At 46.2% G+C, this 20,186-nt stretch overlaps 1 protein-coding gene across 1 annotated transcript in view; it reads right to left on the bottom strand.

Annotated features, from left to right (window-relative positions):
• The window catches only part of GRIN2B (glutamate ionotropic receptor NMDA type subunit 2B), a 172,225-nt gene that overhangs the window by 72,170 nt on the left and 79,869 nt on the right, over positions 1 to 20,186 (bottom strand). The window contains exon 3 of the mRNA XM_075713149.1: positions 5,594 to 5,708. Within this exon, the coding sequence (XP_075569264.1) occupies positions 5,594 to 5,708 (115 nt within the window). The remainder of the gene's footprint in view (positions 1 to 5,593; positions 5,709 to 20,186) is intronic.

Genomic DNA, 20,186 nt, shown 5'->3' on the forward strand with positions numbered 1-20,186 from the left:
TTAATGCACAGAAAGACTTGAGACCAAGCCTGAAGGCTGCATCATCATCAAAATCTACAGCCTCTTCAGCACCTCTGCAGTGTTCATCAGCCCTCCAAAGCTGCAGACTGCAGGAGGTGACAAGTGCCTCCATAAGGGCTTTTGTTTGCAGCCATCCGCAATAGCCTTCATGCACCAGCTGCCCGCTCATACAAAAAGTACATGGTAGAAGTTTGCAGAAATTATGTTCTCACTGGACCAGGCTTGAAGTTTTTGTTGATTAGCTTGTCCATAACCCAGTTTTTCTTTCCTATCAAATAAGTGGCCTCTTGTGGGACACTCTTCAGGTTCATCTTGTTCATCTAATCACAGAAGTGTAGGCTGGCAGAGAACCACAAGAGATCACTTACTGCATCCACCAGCTCTGAGGCAGGACAAGATAGATTTCAACCCCGCGCTGTTGGATATTTTCTATGCGTCCTCCAGCAAATGAGCCTCACCAGCAAATGAGCCTCACCATGTCTCACCATGCTAACAATTAGACAGCTCCCTACATATCTAGCTGAAATCTTTCTGCTTGAAAATTTAGCAAGATGTCATCTTCTTTCTGCTTACTGTGGACATGAAAAGCAACTGACCATAATGTCCTTTTTTCAACAATGATTTAGGTGTCCAAAGACTTATCTTGTTTCCCTTCCTATTTTTTTAGATAAAACAAACCTTATTTTTCCATTTTTCTTTTCTAAATCCTTCTCTCCTTTCTGTAGCTTCCTCACACATCCTGAGGGAACTCTTCTCAAGCATGGATGAGTATAACTCTGCTCTGTCCCAAGCAGGGGACAGGGTCACACAAGTTCATGAACTCACCTTATGTGGACTACGATCCAGGCTGAACACATCTCTGGAAAGCCCATGCGGCAGCGAGTAGTGGGACCATTTTTCACCCTGTTGCAGCATTAGGAAGTACTGGAAGTCTGCAGTCACTGAGGCAGCTGACAGCATGGCACATCAAATGGCCCCATTCCCAGGGAGCACTAATGTGTGCAGTGGTGGAGGGGAACAGGCTAAGAGCAGCCTGTCCATGAATTTGTAATCATGGCCACACCAATGGCTAGGGGAAGCAGAACAGATGCTGCTAATTGATTTTCAGGAGTTAAAAAGTCAAACACTGATAATTATAGGAGCAGCAGCAGGCAAACATTTTATCTGCTGAGGGGGGTGAGGGTTGATAGGGGCAGAAGTTTAGCACATGCAGCAGGGAGAATGAATCTTTCAGCATAAGTTTCCCATCTGTCCTCCTGCTTGTAGTGGCACCCTGACCAAACCCATCACCTGTGGCTTTGCTCACCCAGCCAGGAGCAGGAGTTACTGGAGTGTGCATGGAAGGAGATGCCCCAGGGAGCCTACAAATCAAAGGGCTCTGTGGATTGGGACAAGAGTTGATGTCATGAGCCACATGTAAAGGTGCTCTGAATCCCCAGTGACACACCTAAGGGAAGAGGCAGAGAAGCATCAGCAAAACAGAGAGGCTGAGAACAACCTAGTGAGCAAAACTGACTAGAAATTGAAGTAGAGAAAGAATCTCAAAGAGGGCCTCAGGGATAGTAACATTTGTGTCATCTCCAGGTTTGCTGGGGGAAAGTGAAGCAGCAGACAGGAGGAGCTGGGAGCTAATGGAACAGGACTGCTGTGCCCTGCCTCAGCAGAGAAGGTGGATGTGAGCAAGAACTGGACAGCAGCACTTGCCAGGTCTCACGAAGGGATCACGAACCCAGAAATAGGTCCTCTTCCTATGTGGGATTATAGGAGAGTAGAGGAGAAAGGCAACCAGTAAAGAGAAAGACTGGGTGAAAACTCTTCCCACACAAAACATCACAACCCACAGACACAAAACCTAGTGTAGTACCAAGCCTCTGGCTCACCTTGTGAGACCTCTGGCCCCACCTCATCGTTGCATTGAGACAGGGCCCTTCTTGGGGCATAAGGGTGGACCTCCTTCACCACCTCCATCTGCATACCTGCCCCTCTGATAAATGCAACAGGGGCATCTAGGCACCCAAAACACACCTAGGCTGTCTGGCCAGTGAAGCAAAGAGCTCTACTAACTAGCTAATTAAAAGGTAGTGAGGGAAGGCATGCAGCATTCTGCCCTTAAGGAGCAGAGAACAGAGAAGTGAATGAAATGCAGCACATTTGCTTATCACAAGAGGAATCATTACTCATAGCTACAAGAGCAGAAGAGCTCAGGTTACTGCCTCTTTCCAGAAAGTGGTTGCTCTACGTGTTCATTCATGATTGTCAGCCCTACAAGGCTTCAGTCGGTCTGAAGGACGCAGGAGGAGATTTATCATCATCAGTCTGGGGACAGGTGTAGCTCTTCTGGAAACTGAATTCCTGTTTTGAAATAACTGCTGGGATTTTGAAGATATTTTTTCCCAAATTGGGATGAAAAATCAAAATCTCAAAAAAATTCACAGACCTGAAATCCTGAAACAGTTCAATCACTGTCTGCACATTTGCTGCTCAGAAAATGGAAGGCTCCACACCTGTTTTAAAACATTTCTTTATATACATATACCTCATGAGACGTACTCCTCACAATCTATTTGCCATCTTTCGAGAATCAACTGCACCAAGCTGTACAGAGCAGCAAACTCTGTCACTAAATCCAGAGGAGACTAATAAAAATGATCAGAAGACTAGAAAACATGCCCTACCAGGAGAGTCTGAACAAATTCTTGTTTAATCTACAGCAGAGATGACTGGGAGACAACATGATAGAAGCCTTCAAACATACATAGGGCAGATAAAAAGAGGAAGAGAATCAACAATTCTCTATGTCCACTAGGGAGATGCCAAGTAGTAATGGGCTTAAACTGCAGTCAGGGAAATCTAGGTTAGACATTAGAAAAACTTTCCAGGGTAAGGAGAAAGAAGCCATGGAAGAGATTGCCTCAGGATTTCATGGAGTTTCTAGCATTGAAGGACTCTCAGAACAGGTGAGACAAACATGTCAGGAATAATTTCAGTCTAGTTGATCCCTCCCTTGGGCACAGGGAGGGACTAAATGACCTCTTGATGTTCCTTCCAGGCACAGCGTCTGATTATGGATAAAAGTGTGCAGCGATGTAATTAAAGACTAAGCTGTAGTGAATGCACACAAGTGGACTGAATCAGTGTTTCCCATGCAGCCTTTCATCTCTCATCTCCGGCTGTCTGCGTGTTTGACTTGGAAACTCTCCTGTGCTTTGCGCAGTTTCTTCTATATATTGCCTTGAAGTTGCCAAGACAAAGCACCTTGCTAATTTAGCAAAAATTAGTGAGCATTTGGATGATTTTACACTGCAAAGCAATGCTCTTACAAAGGTATTGGGATTGTGTGCTAATAATATATGAATAATTTATGGCTTGTATTGTGACATTGCCTGGGAGCTGCTGTTAAGGGCCAGCACTCTGCTTTGCCTGACTCTCTGCAAACACAGAACAAAATTATGATCTTTGCCACAAAGAGGTTTGTTTCACCCTTATATTTTAATGTTTGCATTTTTGCTGAATGGAGAAAATTAAGAAAAAGAGTATGAGGTCCCAGGTATGAAAGGTATTTGTATGTGATCAGAGCATTTTGGAGATGACTTCTGTGTTTTTAAGGAAGAACCTGCTAGTGTAAACTTCAAACAGCTCAGAGTTTCATTATAATAATCTGATCTTCCCACTGAATGAGACACCCACTTCAAGGTAAAACATTTGTGTTCAGGAAGCACTATGGGCTTTTCATACCACTAATACCATAGTTCATCATAGTCTCATTTCAATCCAGCCCCAGCTCCTAGGAAATGAAGAACTGTTCTGGTTTAATGGATACCAAGTAGTCCCCACAGACAGCAAGTCTGAGGCAGGTCCCAGGTCTAACCCCAACCCTCCAGCTCACCAGCATCCCTTCCACTAATTGTCTGGTTCATCTGAGAGACCACGGATATGTTCTCGGAGACTGAACAACCCCTTCTTTCCACTAATGGAAGCCCCCGAGCCCTCACTGAGGGTGTAACAGGGTAATGCGTGTGAGAAGCAGTGTAAAAACAGGACTGTGTTTAGTTGTGCCTCCCCAGAGCCTGCAAAGCATTCCAGCAACAGATTCCCCACAGCTAGCCCCGCTAATAATCCTTAGCATGATTCATGCTGCCACTGCCTCATTTGCCTGCTCTGATGATTGAGTTTTCCTCTGTGAGAACAAATTTGGTGCCGGCTAAGAACAAATCCTCCTGGACTTTGCACAGTGTATTTTAGTGAAGCTTTGTGATGGGCAGAGCTTGACGTGAGGTCTCTGCAGCCCAAGCCTTGCCTGCCCACCCACTGAGCAGCCAGCCTGCCTCCAAACACATCTAAGGGTTGTCCACACATGGTGATGCCATGCCATACATTTCCTCATGCTCCTGTCCCACTGAGACTTCTGCTAACTCTCCCAGACCATACACTCTCATCTGGTCTGCACAGTGCCAAGACCATGAGGTAGACAGGTCTTCCTGGAAACCAGGCACAAGCTGGAGCCTTTCACCCTCCTCCCATACTCCTGCAACTACTGAGATACCTTAGTGCCTGCCAGGCACTAATGCAATGGCTCTTCTGCCTCCTTCAAAAGTTTTTCCTCCAGCCCTCTTCTGAATGCACTTCTCCCAACAGCCCCCTGTTTCATTCTCATTTCCCCATTAATTTCTTCCTGGCTTTGGCCATGCAGGCCACTTGCAAGTCCATGTATGGAACAAGCACCCAAGGAGAGAAGGCATTCTCTGCCTGGTGGGGCAAAGGGGAATTTTTCTAAGCCTTACACATGATCACATCCAGATGGAGCTCTGCTTCATATCTATTGAGCTCTCTGCTGAATTCTCCTTGCTTTCACTCTGACTTCTAACCCCCACCACTTTTTTTATATCTTATTTTCTTAGCCCTCAAACTACCCTCTACTTCAACTCAAATCCTTTGGGAGTGCTTGTTCTAAGCCTGGACCACTGACATTTATGTGGGAGGTGAAATGAACCAAAGCTTTGCACTAACACAGAAATCCACACCATTTCTAAAATGGTGCTTTGGGTTACATGCAAATTATTCAGAAACATGCAAATTTAGATCTTTGAACAACTCGATATGATCTCACGTACACATCCTACTTAATGCACCATCCCATTGCAAATGACAGTGGCCAGATATATCAAACACAGTTAACACTGGCATATATTACTATGTGGCTGTAGCTCAATCACAGTCATTTAGCATACAGAACTTCACTGCCTCCAAGCCACACAGAGAAGTATTTTCTGTCTCTGCCATTGAAACCCATGGCACAGAGAAGGTCTCTTCTCTGAAAGGCAGGAAAACCTATGTTCAGAGGTTACAGAAGGGAAGCCAATGAATTTTTTATGCATGCTAATGCAAGAATGTAATGGCATCCTGCATGAAGACAGCAGCCTGGATATTGGAGATACCAGTGGTCCAGGATGGAAGGAGGAGATTGCCAGCCCTTGATAAGAAGTACTGAAAGGTGGGGGGGATTATTCACCTGGAGCCTTCCTCCATCCTCCTCCTCTCTGACACAGTTTGAGAATTACCAAACATGTCCTACCCTCTCCCACTTCCTCTCCTTGGTCAGAAGGATGATCACCAGCTTGGGATGCATCTGGTATCCGTCCTCACTGAACGACAAATTCCTGCCTTCAAAGGTGACATTGATCAGGTACCTGCAGGAGAGACAAAAGAGCGCAGAGAATGTTAACGCTTGGGAACTGACCCTGAAACGAGAGCCTGCCACCCACCCTGTAGGTTACACTAGGATGGTAGGAGCACAGTGCAAACAGTGTTATGAAGCTGGGGACAGCAAAGGAAAATCTAAGAGGAAAGGGGTGGCAGAAGCAGGACAATTACTCCAGGAACTGGGACAATCAGGCAATGCAAGGCAATTGCCCCCATTTAGTGACCGGGATAGGGAAGCAATGTCCCACGTCGGCTCTCAATGATTTCCTGAAAGCATGACTAAGAGTCATATGCACACACGTATGCCCATGGTCCTTGATTTCCCCTTACCCCAAAGGGCAGAGGGATCCATAGCAATTATCTGTGTAAACATGCTCTACAGCCTACACTTTACTCACTTTCCAAAGGGGATTTCACATGTCATTTGAGGACAGCAATGGCCTACAGGTGAAGCAGTGGAGACAGCCTCCCCCCAGCCCAAACATCGAGGCCATGATAAGGGAAGCTGCAGAGAGCAGAGGAAGGAGCAGCACACCTGCAAGAAGATCCATCCCTATCAGAGCCAGCACGCCTCGCAGGGCCCAAAGCAATCCTCTGAAACAGCTTAGGAATAGGGAGAGTGGATGTTGAGATAGTCCAGTGAGTGTCCTTTTCCCTAGGGACAGAGTCATGCCTTATACCCAGCAAGATCAAACTAAAGGGTGATCAGCCCTGCAAATCCCTGCAGCCAACATTAATGATTCTCTTTGTCTGGAAAGGCCTTGTCAGTTCTGCACAAGGCACCCCCCTTTGGGGCATCTCATGTCAGCTGTACAAATGGACTATTAAACAGTCCGGGCTTCAATCTTATTTATCCTAAGGCCTCTTCACTCAGCTCTGTCAGTGGGGAAGACCTTTAAGTGGACCGAGATTACAGCTACACTCATTTCAAGGCCTTGCTGCATCGTGAAAGCATGTTAAAGTGGTGTTGCTGTAAATGAGAATCAGGTCTATTGTTTTCTTAACTGTCATGCTATCTAGAATGACACTGTGGGGAAGAGGAGGAGGCAAATACATATTTCACAGTTCAGTGGCTTATATGACATCTCCGTGGCACTCTGACAGTTTCCCCTGTTCATATATTTCACTTCAATTCACAATCCTGTTGCATGAAGTAGATTTTGCCTTTATACACCTGCTCTGGCACCAGTAGCATCACATCACTGGGAGAGGCAGAGGTGACCAAACTACCTGCAGGGCTAGCCCCCCGACTCTGCCCTCCCATGCTTTCCCCAGTTCTCCTATAAATTACACAAGCAACATTTCCATTACAGACGTGAGAGGTTCTTCTGCTCTATTACACCGTGACACCGGGAAACACTTCCTGATATTCAGCTTCAGTTTGTCGCTTCTGAACTCAATTTGAACCAATTTTAAGGAAAAAAGAATTAAAAAACCCTGTTCTTTCAGTGGGTTCACACTTTACCACTATCTGCACACAGAGAACTCCCTGCTAATTTAATGAAAGCATTAGTAACAGGGAAACTTCTTCAAACAAATAAACAAGCAGGTCATGATTTTAGCTTCTTCCTTTTCAGAAACTTTTTTGTCCTAACTCCATTAATGAACCAAACTCATCCAGTAATTCCCCATTACCAAGTGCAATCAGCAATTAGGTTTACTTTTACATAAAAGGAAATTCCATATTTGCTCTATGTTGTGACCTTCAGGGGACGTGCACAGTGTAGGAAACACAGCCATAAGGGAGCCCAGCGTGAAACATTTGCAACAGGACAATTTTCAAAGGCAGACTATTGGTTATTTTCCAAAAGCCAGACCCATTCAGCACCCAGACACTGAGAGAACCCCAAAACATCAGCTGTGTGGCGAATCTTAGCCACGCAATTGTTTGCAATGGTGTAAAAGATCCCATGTCAGGACCACACGTTCATTTTCTAGCATTTCTTTCTCAGCCATTTGCATTGCTCTGGTACTGAGGAATGCCAGGCATCGCTGGGTATGTGCAGCCTACCAGACCTATGTAAGGTTCTGGTGGTGGGAAAGACCTTCCAGTGGACCAAGATTGCAGCTACACCCATTTCATGACTTCTCTGCACTGGCCACCACAGTAAAGACAAAGCAAATCTCCAAGAAGATGAGGATGCTGTTAGCCTGATGTGAGTTGCAGCTTTATATGTTAGTACTTAGAAAGCAGTGCCAGTATCTAATTAAACAAACAGCAATATTAAACAGTTCTCAGCCCTTTTTCCCCTCCCACCTGAGAATGATGCCACTATGGGAATCTCCTTTGCACAGCCTGACAAGAAGAGTTCACAGAAATCAGCAACAGATATGACACAAGAGGGTATCACTTCTGTTTGATTTCCACTGGAAAGATTAGAACCACTAATAATAATCAAGGAGGGAACATCAGCGACTCCGATTCTTGGAGCTGCCTTGAGATTTACACTTAAAGCAGCACTAAAACCCCTCGCTTCGCACCTTAATGACTGAAATTAGTCTCCAAATTTGGCACAATAACTCTTCAGAGGGTTTTCTCTTGAACCCATTAGCAACATGTTTACCAAAGTTTGCAGGAGGAGTGTGGAAGCGGCAGCTCCCCCCCCAGCTTTCCCTGCACTCCCGCGGCTTGCTGAATCCTGTTGCCTACACAGGGATGCAGGGTGAGAGCAGCACCCCGGGCACTGTGGGGCTTGCTCAGGTGCACTGGGCAAGGGGACACCTGCATGACAAAGCATCAGGGCTTGAAGGACTCCCTGGCAGGCCAAGTCAGCAGCATGCTGCAAGGCAGCCACACTCAAGTGGCTCTGCCCTCCACCACTACGGCACCGGGAGTCATCCCCTTCAGCAGCAGCGCTGCCCTGGTATACCAGCACTACTGCTGCCTGCTCTGGCCAGGGGGATTTGTTTCCTCCCTCCAGCCTACACACACTTCAGTCCCCAAACAGGCAACTAGGGGGCTGGGAGACTCCCTGGCATGTCTGCACCGAGCCACCAGCTGCAACAGGGGCACAACATGACGGCAGCAGGCTGTGCATGCAGGGGAGGTAACCCAAGATGAAACTGTGCCTGTAAAGGGCTTAATCCATGATTCCCTGGATGTTTTGCCAAGATGGAGAGAGAAAGAGAAAGGGGGCGTGGGGGGAAGACACAGGCAATTTAATTTAATTTTCTAGAAACACTTTTCAGCAAAGAATTTTGCTTATGTGGGCATTTCTGGAGCTGCTCAGTGCAAGCACAGAAGGGTCAAGCCAGCCTGGTGGAGCTGCAGCAGGCTCAATGTCCAAACTCAGCCAGGTGGGAGCAAAACACACATGACTGTGGAAACAGGCTGACATTGTGAGCCCCATGGTACAGATGAGCAAGTGGGAACAAAGAAGGAAATTATGTGTTCTTGGGCACAAAGCAAGGCAGGCTCAGGGGGACCCGACTCCCCATCCTATGCTCTGACCATCAGGTAACATGTGAGGCTGACAGCCCTGCAAGCTAACGGAGAGAGTTTCCAAGGCTGGTTGGCATAGGAAATAGAGCATTAAAACCACATCAGATGGCAAATTTAGGACCAGTGGAGAAATGATGACATTTTAAATGGTTTCATCTAGTGATGGGGAAAGCCTGGAGAGGCAAATGTGGCAGGCAGAGGGGACTTGGCAGGAGACAGGAAGGGTGTTAACTAAATTTTCCTCTGCCCCAGAGACAGCTCTGAAGGAGATGCATTTGAAATTAGCACTAACCAGTCCTACTTCTGCCTCCAGTGCCTTGCTGGAAATCAGCTCCTCCTGAAGCTGCTGGCTGGGTGGGCAAATTTGGACAATGCCCCAGTTCAGTCTATCGCACTCCCTGCCTCACGTGTGCACACGCGCACACACACACTCTCCCCTGCGCACTGTCGGTACTTGTTACACTCCAATGATACAAACCGTCTGTCTGAAATGGCATGATTATCCTAACATTGACTGCTTCCCTGAATAAGACAGGCCATATAAATAAAACAGCCCCTCCACCATCAGCATCGGGGAGTCATCGCAACAGTCCAGCACACAAGGGAAAAACAGGGTGTAGGTGGAGGGTGGGGAAGGAAAGGCTATGGGATACCTCAGCTGAAGAGGATTTGCAAGGTAAAAGGCAGGTAGAGTTTGATGCAGGATAAGGGAATGGGGATGCAGACTACCATCAGACTCTTTGGAAACTCACTGTAGCATGAAATAACTGAGGCTGGTTCAGCAGCGTAACAGCGGTGAGGTGAAGGCAGTGCAAGGCCTCTACCCTGCAGAATCTGCATGGGGAAACAGGCTTTTTCTTTCCCCTAGGGATAGCATTAAAAATGCACCAGCCAGAGGTACCAGGGACAGGCCCTGCCCAGGTTCCTGCCCGGACCCACTTCATGCCCAGGAAAGAGCAAAGACGAGCGCATTACTGCATCTCAGCACAAGTTCCCACAGCTCCAAACCATGTTCCCTCGCCCAGCCCCAGCAAGACCTGCCCAGCCTGGGCTGATGCAAACAGCCTTGGCAGAGTGCATCAGTCCTGTCCTGCAGCAGGTCCTGCCTGCCCTGCATGCCTGCTCCTGGACAAGGATGGGCAGACAGAAAGGTGGGTGGACTCAAAGGGCAGGGGTAAGTGAGTTTAGAACCAGTGTATTTATCTACAAATGGGAATTCTGACCTTCAAGTGACAAGTGATTGACAAATAAAGGTTTAACCAGCACTAACTATGCTGTTAGCTTCTGCTCTCATCTGAGAGACTGAAATAGTATAGATTTTGTTTTAACGAGGAAACTGCAGCTGATCCCTTCACCTTCTGATTTAAACCTCCATTCTCCAAACCCATGGGAAGCTTAAAATAATACAGATATTTTTTTCTCCATACCATTGCTCAACATTTCCATGGCTGCCTCTGCCTCAGAGGACAACCAATACATGCACAACAGCCACCCTGACCCAGCTGCGAGTGCATGAGGTCTCTCGAGATAAGGCGGTCTCCATGGGATATCAAACCCAATTGCTCACCCCCAAAAAGGTGAGAATGGGCTCCACCTGGGTTTTTGATCAAACTTCCCCATGGCTGGTACTGACCCTGGCTGAGCCTTTCAGAGGCTCTCCCATTGCTCACTGCCCGGCACTGCCTCAGCCTCCTGCTGCTGCGGTGCCGGTGGCTTGTGGAGTTGTGAAAGGCAAGCACATCTGGCTGTGTCTGTGTAACATCTGTCCAGTGTCAGGTATGGTTTACAGCAAAAGGATTCCATGCAAACAGCATGAGTGCAGCTGATTTTACATAACAAGGGGCATGGACTCTGTTCTTTCTGCTATCATGAAGAACAAAACCAAAACAAGATAGGAAAAAATAGAAGCAACCATTGACTAGGAAGATTAAATCTTAAAGGAACAGTATCTCACTCTTCTTCATTTGCTCCTTTCTCTCTCACTGTCAGTGTGAATCTGGGGAGATGCACTGCAAGAAAGCAAGCAAGTGCTGAAAAGAGACCAGCCGAATTCCCAGTTGTGCAGGCATCCTGCACCAGAAAACCTGTCCAGGCTACAGCCATTTTATTCTATTGGGAACCAACCTGACCAGCAGGCTTAGAGAAATGCCCAGAGCTCAAGACTGTTTTCATTAAGCAAAGAGGTTATGAGAGCATCTAGATTAGAAAATATTCCTCAGGCTACAAGATAACAGAGATGTAAGAGATTAATTTGTTTTCTCCCTGCTGTCCACACCTTTTTAAAAGACAAGAGAGCAGATACTGGGCTGGAATAAATCAGCGATACTCAGCTGACATCTATGGAGTGATACTGTTTGATCTGCCGAGATGCTGGCCTCTCACCTCTAGGAAGATGAATTTTCTTGGTGTTTCATCCCAACCTGTGAAATACCCATTTCTGGTGGAAGAGAAATTTCTACTGATCTGTCCTTGCTGTTTCTCCGCCATATTCAGAAAAGTTGTTTTGAAAACAACATACATGTGTGCTGAGACTTCCAAGTAACTGCTCCTATATACAGTGGATGGATGAATCTTTTCCATCACTCCCTCTCTTAATCATAAAAAAAATGGTACTTCCACTTTATTTCCCACTTCTATTTTTCTACCATGAATTTGTCATTTCAGAAAGACTCTGAGCTGACAGTTCCTGGAGACTGAGGATATATCTATCCTTAGAGTAAGTAGGGAGGCAGAGGAATGGCAGGGCCGCTTTCCTACACGCATTGCTTGATCCTAATGAGATGGGACCATTCCTGAGAATGAGAAGTGAAACTCACTTTCCACAGCCTGTGCAGTCCCCAGTCTCCCTCCTGAAAACATAGGAAGCAGACAGAGGGCAGACTCATTGCTCAGGGTCATCAAATTATCCCTCTGATGGGGAACATGGGGTCAGCTCCAACCTGGGGCAGAAATGACAGTAATGACACCTAGGTGAAAGGCTGCTCAGTGAGCTTCAGAGTTTCCACAATAAGTTTTTCTTCTAGGTACCTAATACCATCTAGGACCTGATCTCCCATTTGGTTTTGGTCCTATACAGTCATTGCCTTTGATAGAAAGGGGGAAAGAGGTGCTGCCATTCAGGTCTAGTGGCATTTTACACTCCCTTTGCCAGGGTGCCGCTCACAGTACCAAGGCCAGACTGTGAGAGCTAGGTCACTTGTAGGAGACGTAGGTATAAATTAGGATGAGGTGACCTGTTTATGGAAAAAAAGGCAGGATAAATCTTCATTTTGCCCCATCTGCTATGTCAGTCACAGCAATATCTTGAAAACCCAACCAAAGCCAATTTTTTCTCACAGACATCCTGACTGACCTATTTTCACAAATGCCAGAGCCAGGAAAAATTACCTATCAAAACCACTTTTTAAATGGGAAAGGGGGATAAGAACCTGGCAACAACATTTTCTCATGAGGAGGTCAACATTTTGTCAGAAAGAAAGAGAACCATAAGATCTGAAAACTGTAATGACATTGGACAGAAAATGAAGCTTCTGGCATGGTCATGCTCCCATACAGTCTGGTCTGTTGCGTGACACCTTCTGTCCTTTCTCTTACGGACAAGAGCCCCAGTTAAAATACATCTGTAATGTGCCACCCTGAAAGAGTCCTACAAAAGGAACAGCATCGCCTCAATAGGGTAAGGGATATCACTGGAGATTTAGTCCGTCCAGGTTTCATGAAGGAGAAACAGGAATATAAAATTCCCGTGCTCCTAATCACAAGAGATAGCAAATAGGATTGCCATGTTCAAAATATTCCATTTTAAATGCAAAATATTTGATTTACAACATTTCTTCCAAAATTATATTTTTTTGCTGGGAAATTGACACAATCCTAACTGGTTTTAGAATACCTCTACACCTTCTGGCCTCACTGGAGATAAAACAGAAACAAGGAAAAGTGTTTTAAGACCATACTCTGGTTAAAGCTGGAAATATCTATAAATCTCATAGGAAATCAGTCTATTCTCAGAAAGTTTTTTTAATCCAAAAAGCTTTGATAAAAACAAATGTAATTCTGAACTGAGTCACCAAACCTTTAAGTAACAGAATTAAGGTGACTGGATAAAATAAAAAATAAATGTTCGGTACAAAACTGGATCAAGCTGCAAAGCTTTACTGAGTTAATAAATTCCTGCCAATTACTTTCTTAAAGTATTATTTTTTTACTTCTATGTCTTTCCATCCTTCCTTATTCATTAGGAACAGATAACATATCACTTTTCTCCAAAGTAAAACTAGTCAGGTATTTCTCCCATTTGAAAGGACTAAAAATCTGCTTACATGGGGCAGTAAAAGCACAGAAAATTACATTTGTCATAACAGCTGACAATGGGTCATAATTATGTCTTGGCATCCACCTAACAGGTCACTGATGGAAGCTATACCGCTAGGAACAGGCAAATACTGAAAGGTTAAGCAATGTCCTTCAAATCTGTTTATCTGTCTTAGGGCACAGTCATACAAACATTGATAGGACAAGCAGTCACAGAACCGAAGTCAAATGAGGCTCTGCACAGTGATTTTTCACCCAGGATGATGTTTTTCAAGCTCTGTCAATTTGCAGAGCCTTAAAAAGTATTCCAATTGAACTACTGTCCCCATACAGTGAATTTAATCCCACTGACAACAGCCTTACCATTCTTTATAATTTTTGCACATCCCTTAGAAATATCCCATGGACCCACATGGCTGTGGACCACAGCTGAAAACAACTGTCTGAGTAGACGTGTATGTCAGCAGCCCCTTTTGTCTTCTGAAGGTGGCTGGTATGCTGGGAGTCAACCATCAGGACATCTTGGTATTTAGCCAGAACTCATTCCAGTTTCTGTCCTAGGACTCAAGACCAGCAAGCAGGTGAGCACACCAATTTTCCTCTACAGCTTTCAGAACTTTCTTGCTTGCAGAAAACCACTCAAATCTGCCAGAAAGGTCCCTCTCACTGCTGCCGGAAGCCAGGCAAGGCTAAACTAGCTGGAGAGATTAAAATAAATCCCTTTGTCACATTCTCTGAAACAGCAGACTAACTTAACTTTTTCAACACACCGAGAAACCACAAGTGATTTGGGGGTTATTCAACGTTTATCAAGTGTTGAAAGCATTCACACATTTGCAAGGGCAGCAAATTCACAGTGCTCACAGGAGCAGAGCCATTGCCTGCATGGAGACTCAGTCCAAAAAGTGTGACTGGATTTTCCTGGGTCTGTAGCAGTTCAGCCAAGATGGCACCCTATCACTTTCTTCCCTCCCCTATCGCATCTCCATGGGGGTATCAATTAAAATAAACAAACAAACAATCACTCCCACCGGTAACGGGGTGGGGGGGGTGGGGGTGGTGTCCTGGAGGCTGCTCCTCCTTTGCCAGAGGAACCGCTCGCTCGCTCTCCGCTGCTGCTCCCTCTCCCTTCTCCCTCTTTCTCTCCCTCCGTGGGTTGATGTTTCCATGGAAACGTGTTCTTTAGTGCCGCTGAAATTACATTGCATTTAAAGCATTAACCCTTCCTTGGGCTGAGGAAGGTGTCAGAACAATTAGGGTGGGTTTTTTTATTCCCCCTCCCCTTTAAACTTCCTTGTGATTTTTTCCTTCCAGCATTAGCAAAACCTTGTTCTTCCCTAGAAGACCTCCCAGCTAGCATTTGTCTGACAAGGGGCACAGGATGCATCAGCAGTGGGGTAGTGTCTAATTTAAGATTTCTTTTTCTTTTTTTTTTCCCTACACAAAACCATTAACGCATTTCTCTCCACACTATGTGCAAACAGGGAAAATGCTGCAGTAGCAAAGAAGTGAAGAGTGAGATAGAAAGAGAAGCAAGCAAGCAAGCCATGAGCTGGCACGTGTGGAGAACACAGCTTCAGTTAATACCAGAGCTGAATCCCTTGTAGCCCCGCACTTAGCAGCAGCTTCCTCATTGCAAAGTGCCATAATCGCAGACCTCAGCACTCCTCCTCAAGCCTGCCTCCTCTTCCTCTTCACAATCATGTCTGTAATTAGCCACCCTTGTCTTCACTTGCAGTTAGCACTCCAAACACTACTGTAATACTTGCTGCAACCAGTACCCTCCTCACCACCAGCACCCTTCCCCGTGCTGCTACTTCTCCACCCAAACTGCCATCTCTGCTGTCCTTCCCGTTGGCTCTCCATTGCCAGCCATCACCTTCATCAGCACTTCCAATGCAGCCATTCCTGCGGCACCACTGCCTTCATCGCTGCCAGCCAACCGCATGACCACTGGCACTTTCTGTGCTCCCACTGTGGGCCAACAAGGCTCTGAAAGCCAAGATGTCCCCATCCAAGTACTCCCTGGACCCCAGGTCCCAACTCAAAAATTACTCTGCAAATCCTCAGCCCCCAGCCTTTGCTTATCCCCACCCCACCCCAGCCATAACACCTCTGTGCTCTTCTTCCACTGACAACATCCCTTTTTCAAACACTGGGAAAATACAAAAGGGAGATAAATACCAAGAATCTCCTTCCAGTCTTTCACCTGGCTTCCTACACTCAGGCATGCCTCCTTTCTGCTCCAAAGTCCCATGACTTGACAGCTTGCAAACCCCTTTCATTACCTCTACCTGCATAGCTACAGGGTCTATATTCCCTTGCACCATCTATTTTGGGTTTCTCAACACACACTGAATGCTGCAAGCATATCTCACCATTCTAAACTCTTGCCCCAAAAGTCAGAGTGTGAAGCCTCCTGCTTCGAGCTGGGTGCATATGTAGTGCCGTGAGGATGGATCGGTGTGGGAGGAAGATGCTATTCTGAAATGAATGATAAATATGGATAATAAACTCAACCTAAGTCTTTTCTGCCTGTCTCTAGTGGGTTCCCAATATGGGAGATAGAAATATCATGGGTACATTTTGAACACGGCTGGGAACGCTGCCAAAGTCCTACTCAGAGTTCACACATTTACATCATTTATATCACATCCGACTTGTGCCTTGTATTATTAACTTTGTAGAGTGTTTTGTGATGTAGTTTGTAGTCCAGGCTCTGTTAAATGAAGTTACATGCCCTCTCTCTCTTCCTTTTGGTGAAAGAGAAGGTGATGTCTGGGGCTACACAAGGTCTTGCTAAGCACAAGGAGGGTGACTGTGTCTGCTGATATAGTCAGTGCACTCCTACACTCTCACACAGTGCTCTGGATACCATTTGGGATCCATTCCTGGGGCCTTAAATGTGTAAAAAGAAAGGAAATATGTGCCTTCTGGTCAACAGTTCAACTCCTAGACCAGGTTGGTAGTGACTGAAGATTTTTTTCTCTGCTGCTGGATGTTCTGGAGCTTCTGTGAAACAAAGATGGGGTTCACCTGACAATGGCCCAACATGGCACTGTGACTACTCAGACTTGTTCCTCAGCAGTGTCAGAAAATAAGTTGAAGGCAGGAGACAAACAACCCAGGGCACGGGACTGAAGAAATTATGTCTGTCTAGAACAGAGTGAAGGCATATCAACAAGGAAAGAGGTAGGGCATTGCTGACAGATCAGGCTTTTTGCTTTCTGCGGGACAGACCACAGTCTGTGGCAGCTGAAAATCCATCACCTTCCAGGAATTCATGCAAAAGAAGAGAAGCTACAATGACCCAGCACTGTGACTTTATGGTTTTGTAAATCGATAATTTTTCCAACAGCCTGAAAAGACTCCAGGTTATACTCCATCACCTACTCCACACGCCCAATTTAGACTCTGTGATTATTACGGCATCTGAGGCCAGGCGAGCAGCAAGTGACTCAGATGCCTGGTACACACAGACAATGGGGAGAGGTAACCACAATGCGTAGGTTAGGTGTCTGCAGCAGACCGACTGAATCTAGTTGTCTGTATAAAAAAGAAACAAAACATGCATCCTCCGTGTTTCCTGAACAAGAAAATAGTCAACTTCAGCCTGTGTTGCTGCATCTCCAGTGAAGTAAATGTGCCATTTTACTCTAGAGCTGAATTTGATCTTGAATTACTCGTCTGCTTCTTCCCCAGGAAAAGGTCAGTTTAAAGAAGCCTCAGGTGTGATGCTAACATCATGCCCAATAAAAGACTCTCAGGAGGTCTGAAATAAGTACAAGGTCCAAATTTGGGATATATTATCTGAATCCTTTCCCTTCTCCCTCCTGAACAGTCAGAGTGGGAAATCTCCCAAGAATATGTCTTTGCTCAGGAGACTTCCAGGACTCCTTGGACCTAGAAATACTGTGAATAAGGTTTTCCAACATGCATCTGAGGATCCCAGGCCACAGTGCCCGCTGCAGGAAGCCTGAACACAGCACAGATGGAAACAGCAAACGTGCTGGGAGTGAGACCAGAACATTTCCATGGAGAATGCAGCCAGCAGAGGGTCAATTCCCACATCTATTACCATGCCACAGCTCCCTCCAGTTCAACCAGCTCTGCTACCAAAAGCAGAAAAGCTATAGAGTACCCCAGTGCTTTTCAGAGATATCCAGGTGAGTTTGTTTAATTTGAGCAGAAACTTAACTGATTTCATCTTTAATGGGTGCTTAAGCTAACAAACTAAAACGTAACCCACAAACCTCACACACAAGTCCTGATAGAGTGTGGACATACCCTGAGAGCTTGGGAATTAGCATGAGGACCAGGTGGGATAATGTGGGTTCTAGTTGTGGTCTCATTCAGTACCTTCAGCTGCATCATTTCCGCAGCTCTTGCTGTGCACATATTGTGGCAGCGTATGAGTTGTCTGCACCTTTTTCTGTTGGCAGCAGTCACTATGATCACTTCAGAAAAAGCAGCCTCCAGAGGAGGCACCTTTCAGAAATCTCTCACTCCTCCTTTTTCTCCAACATGTCTTGGGCGTTTAAACATCATTGATTCAGACTCCAGACTCTAAACGACAGGGTCCCTTCAAAAAACCAGTCATAACCTCCAGTGTCATGTAAGCACTTCTCAAAGCCATAACCCTGCTGGGGTCCCCATCAGCTGGAGCTTCCCTCTGCAGCTTCTCACCACCCTCCCTCCAGGAGGAACCACAAGTCCAAGACAGAGGCTTCCCCCTTGCCCAGGGACAAGGTTTTGAAGAGGCAGATGGAGCCTCTCCTACCCACACATTAAACTGAAAAGCAAACTTTTAACAAAAAAAAAAAAAAAAAACCAACAAAAAAACCCCACAAAACTCAACGGGAGGGAGGAGGGATCTCAAATTCTTTGTGGATTTTGACTTTTCCATGGCAACAGGCTTGAGAAACAGGAGGGCTGGGGAGGGGGGTGAGGAGAGGGAGAGGGAAAGGGAGAGGGAGAGAAAGGAAGGCAGAGCACTGAGGATGGAGCAAGCAGCACCAGTACATTGCCATGGAAACCCTCTTGCATCGGCAACCAACTGCCAAAGTCAGTCAGGATCCCAGAAATGGGCTTGGAGGGGAGCCCGGGAGGGGCTGGGCGGGTGGGAGCCATCACCTGGCCAGCTCCAAGGGTACCACATCCCCACAAACCCCTTCCCCACTCCTCTCCCCCTTCCGTGCCAGCCATGACACTCCAGGTGCCCTCGCCTCCACCAGACAGAGCCAAATTTGGCCCAGCTGAAAACTGGGAGGAAATACGGATCAGCAAACGAAACAACCAGAGCGGGCGGGAAGGAGCGAGGCAGAAAGGGATAATTTTTCTGATAGCCGTTGGTTTGCTTTCCACCTTTCTGGATCGATTTGGACCACGCAGATGTATTTGTTTTCACACCCCAGATGGCTGTAGAAACAGAATGTCACCCCTAATCACTGAAATCGAGATGGAGATGTTACTTCCCTGCAAACATAGCTACTGAGGCAAGAAGAAAGGCTGTGTCTGACTAAAAGTTGCCAGGTCCACGCTTGCATACGGCCACGTCCCTTTCGACTGTGTCTATCCCACACAGTACAGCAAATGTCCCAGCCTATCTCTAAGACATGACAGATGCCACCATGTTGCGGCCAAGTGAAAAATTAGAGGAGATTCTGCTAATGGAAATGAAGCACACTGTGAAAATGAGTTAATACTGCCTTCTAACCTTCTTCTGCAACACTCAGAGAGCAGGCAGCTTGGTGAGATGAACGATCAGCCGTTCACACCCCTTTGCATGCTGTATTTCATCAGAAGCCTTTTGCTGCCATAAGAAGCAGTCAAAGATAGATTTTGGAGAAAGAACTTAAAAAGGGCTGGCAACTTCTGTGAACCCTTGCTAGTATTTATAGTTGTACCCCTAGGATGGTAAGGGATGGATGAGTCGTTTCAGGCTGCAGACGGCTGCAGACGGCAGGAAGGAATTGACTCCTACTCCAACCACACAACTGGCTAAGCAAATTGTGGAGGAAGATTCCCTTCTGAAGCATCTGTTATCACCCATCTGATTGCACAATGAATCAGTAGTATGAGGACAGGCTGCTGTGAGGGTGGGGGGAGAGGGAGAGAAAGATTGCAAATCGGACAGTTATAAAGCAAAGAGATGCTAGTTTCCACTTTGTCTCAGGAAAGGACATGGACGAAACAGAAAGGGCCTGGTTTGTATACTTTTAAGCAATGCATTTGAATTACTACTGATAGTACAGCACCAACAAAGTAGCCTAACTTTTAATGCAAGAGAAGTTTGGTTTTCCCACATATCAGGGGATCCCAAAGTGCACTGCACTCTGACCATTCACTTCCCCCTAAATCATCTGCACTGATGAAATAAAGCAGCCAGCTTGCACTGACAATGCTAGAGCAGAAGCAAAATCCTTACCCCTGTGCTCCATGCACAGAGCCCAACCACAGCTCTGCTTGACCACCAAGTGATTCATCTGCACTGCTTGCTTATTACTGAGATTGGAGCCCAAGCCCAGGCCACCAGACCACTTCTAAGATACTCTCACCACTAGTCATGTTACCTGGGATAAAGGGAATGAGCATGGACAGTGGCAGAATTTTTCCCAACTTTCCTGATGAGGGAAGAGCGGCTGACTGACTCTTCTGAGCTCCTTAACTTCCTAGGTGTCTGGTACAAAGCTACCACAATGACGCCTTC

The sequence above is a fragment of the Pelecanus crispus genome, chromosome 1 (assembly GCF_030463565.1).
Source record: "Pelecanus crispus isolate bPelCri1 chromosome 1, bPelCri1.pri, whole genome shotgun sequence".
NCBI classification, from domain to species: domain Eukaryota; kingdom Metazoa; phylum Chordata; class Aves; order Pelecaniformes; family Pelecanidae; genus Pelecanus; species Pelecanus crispus.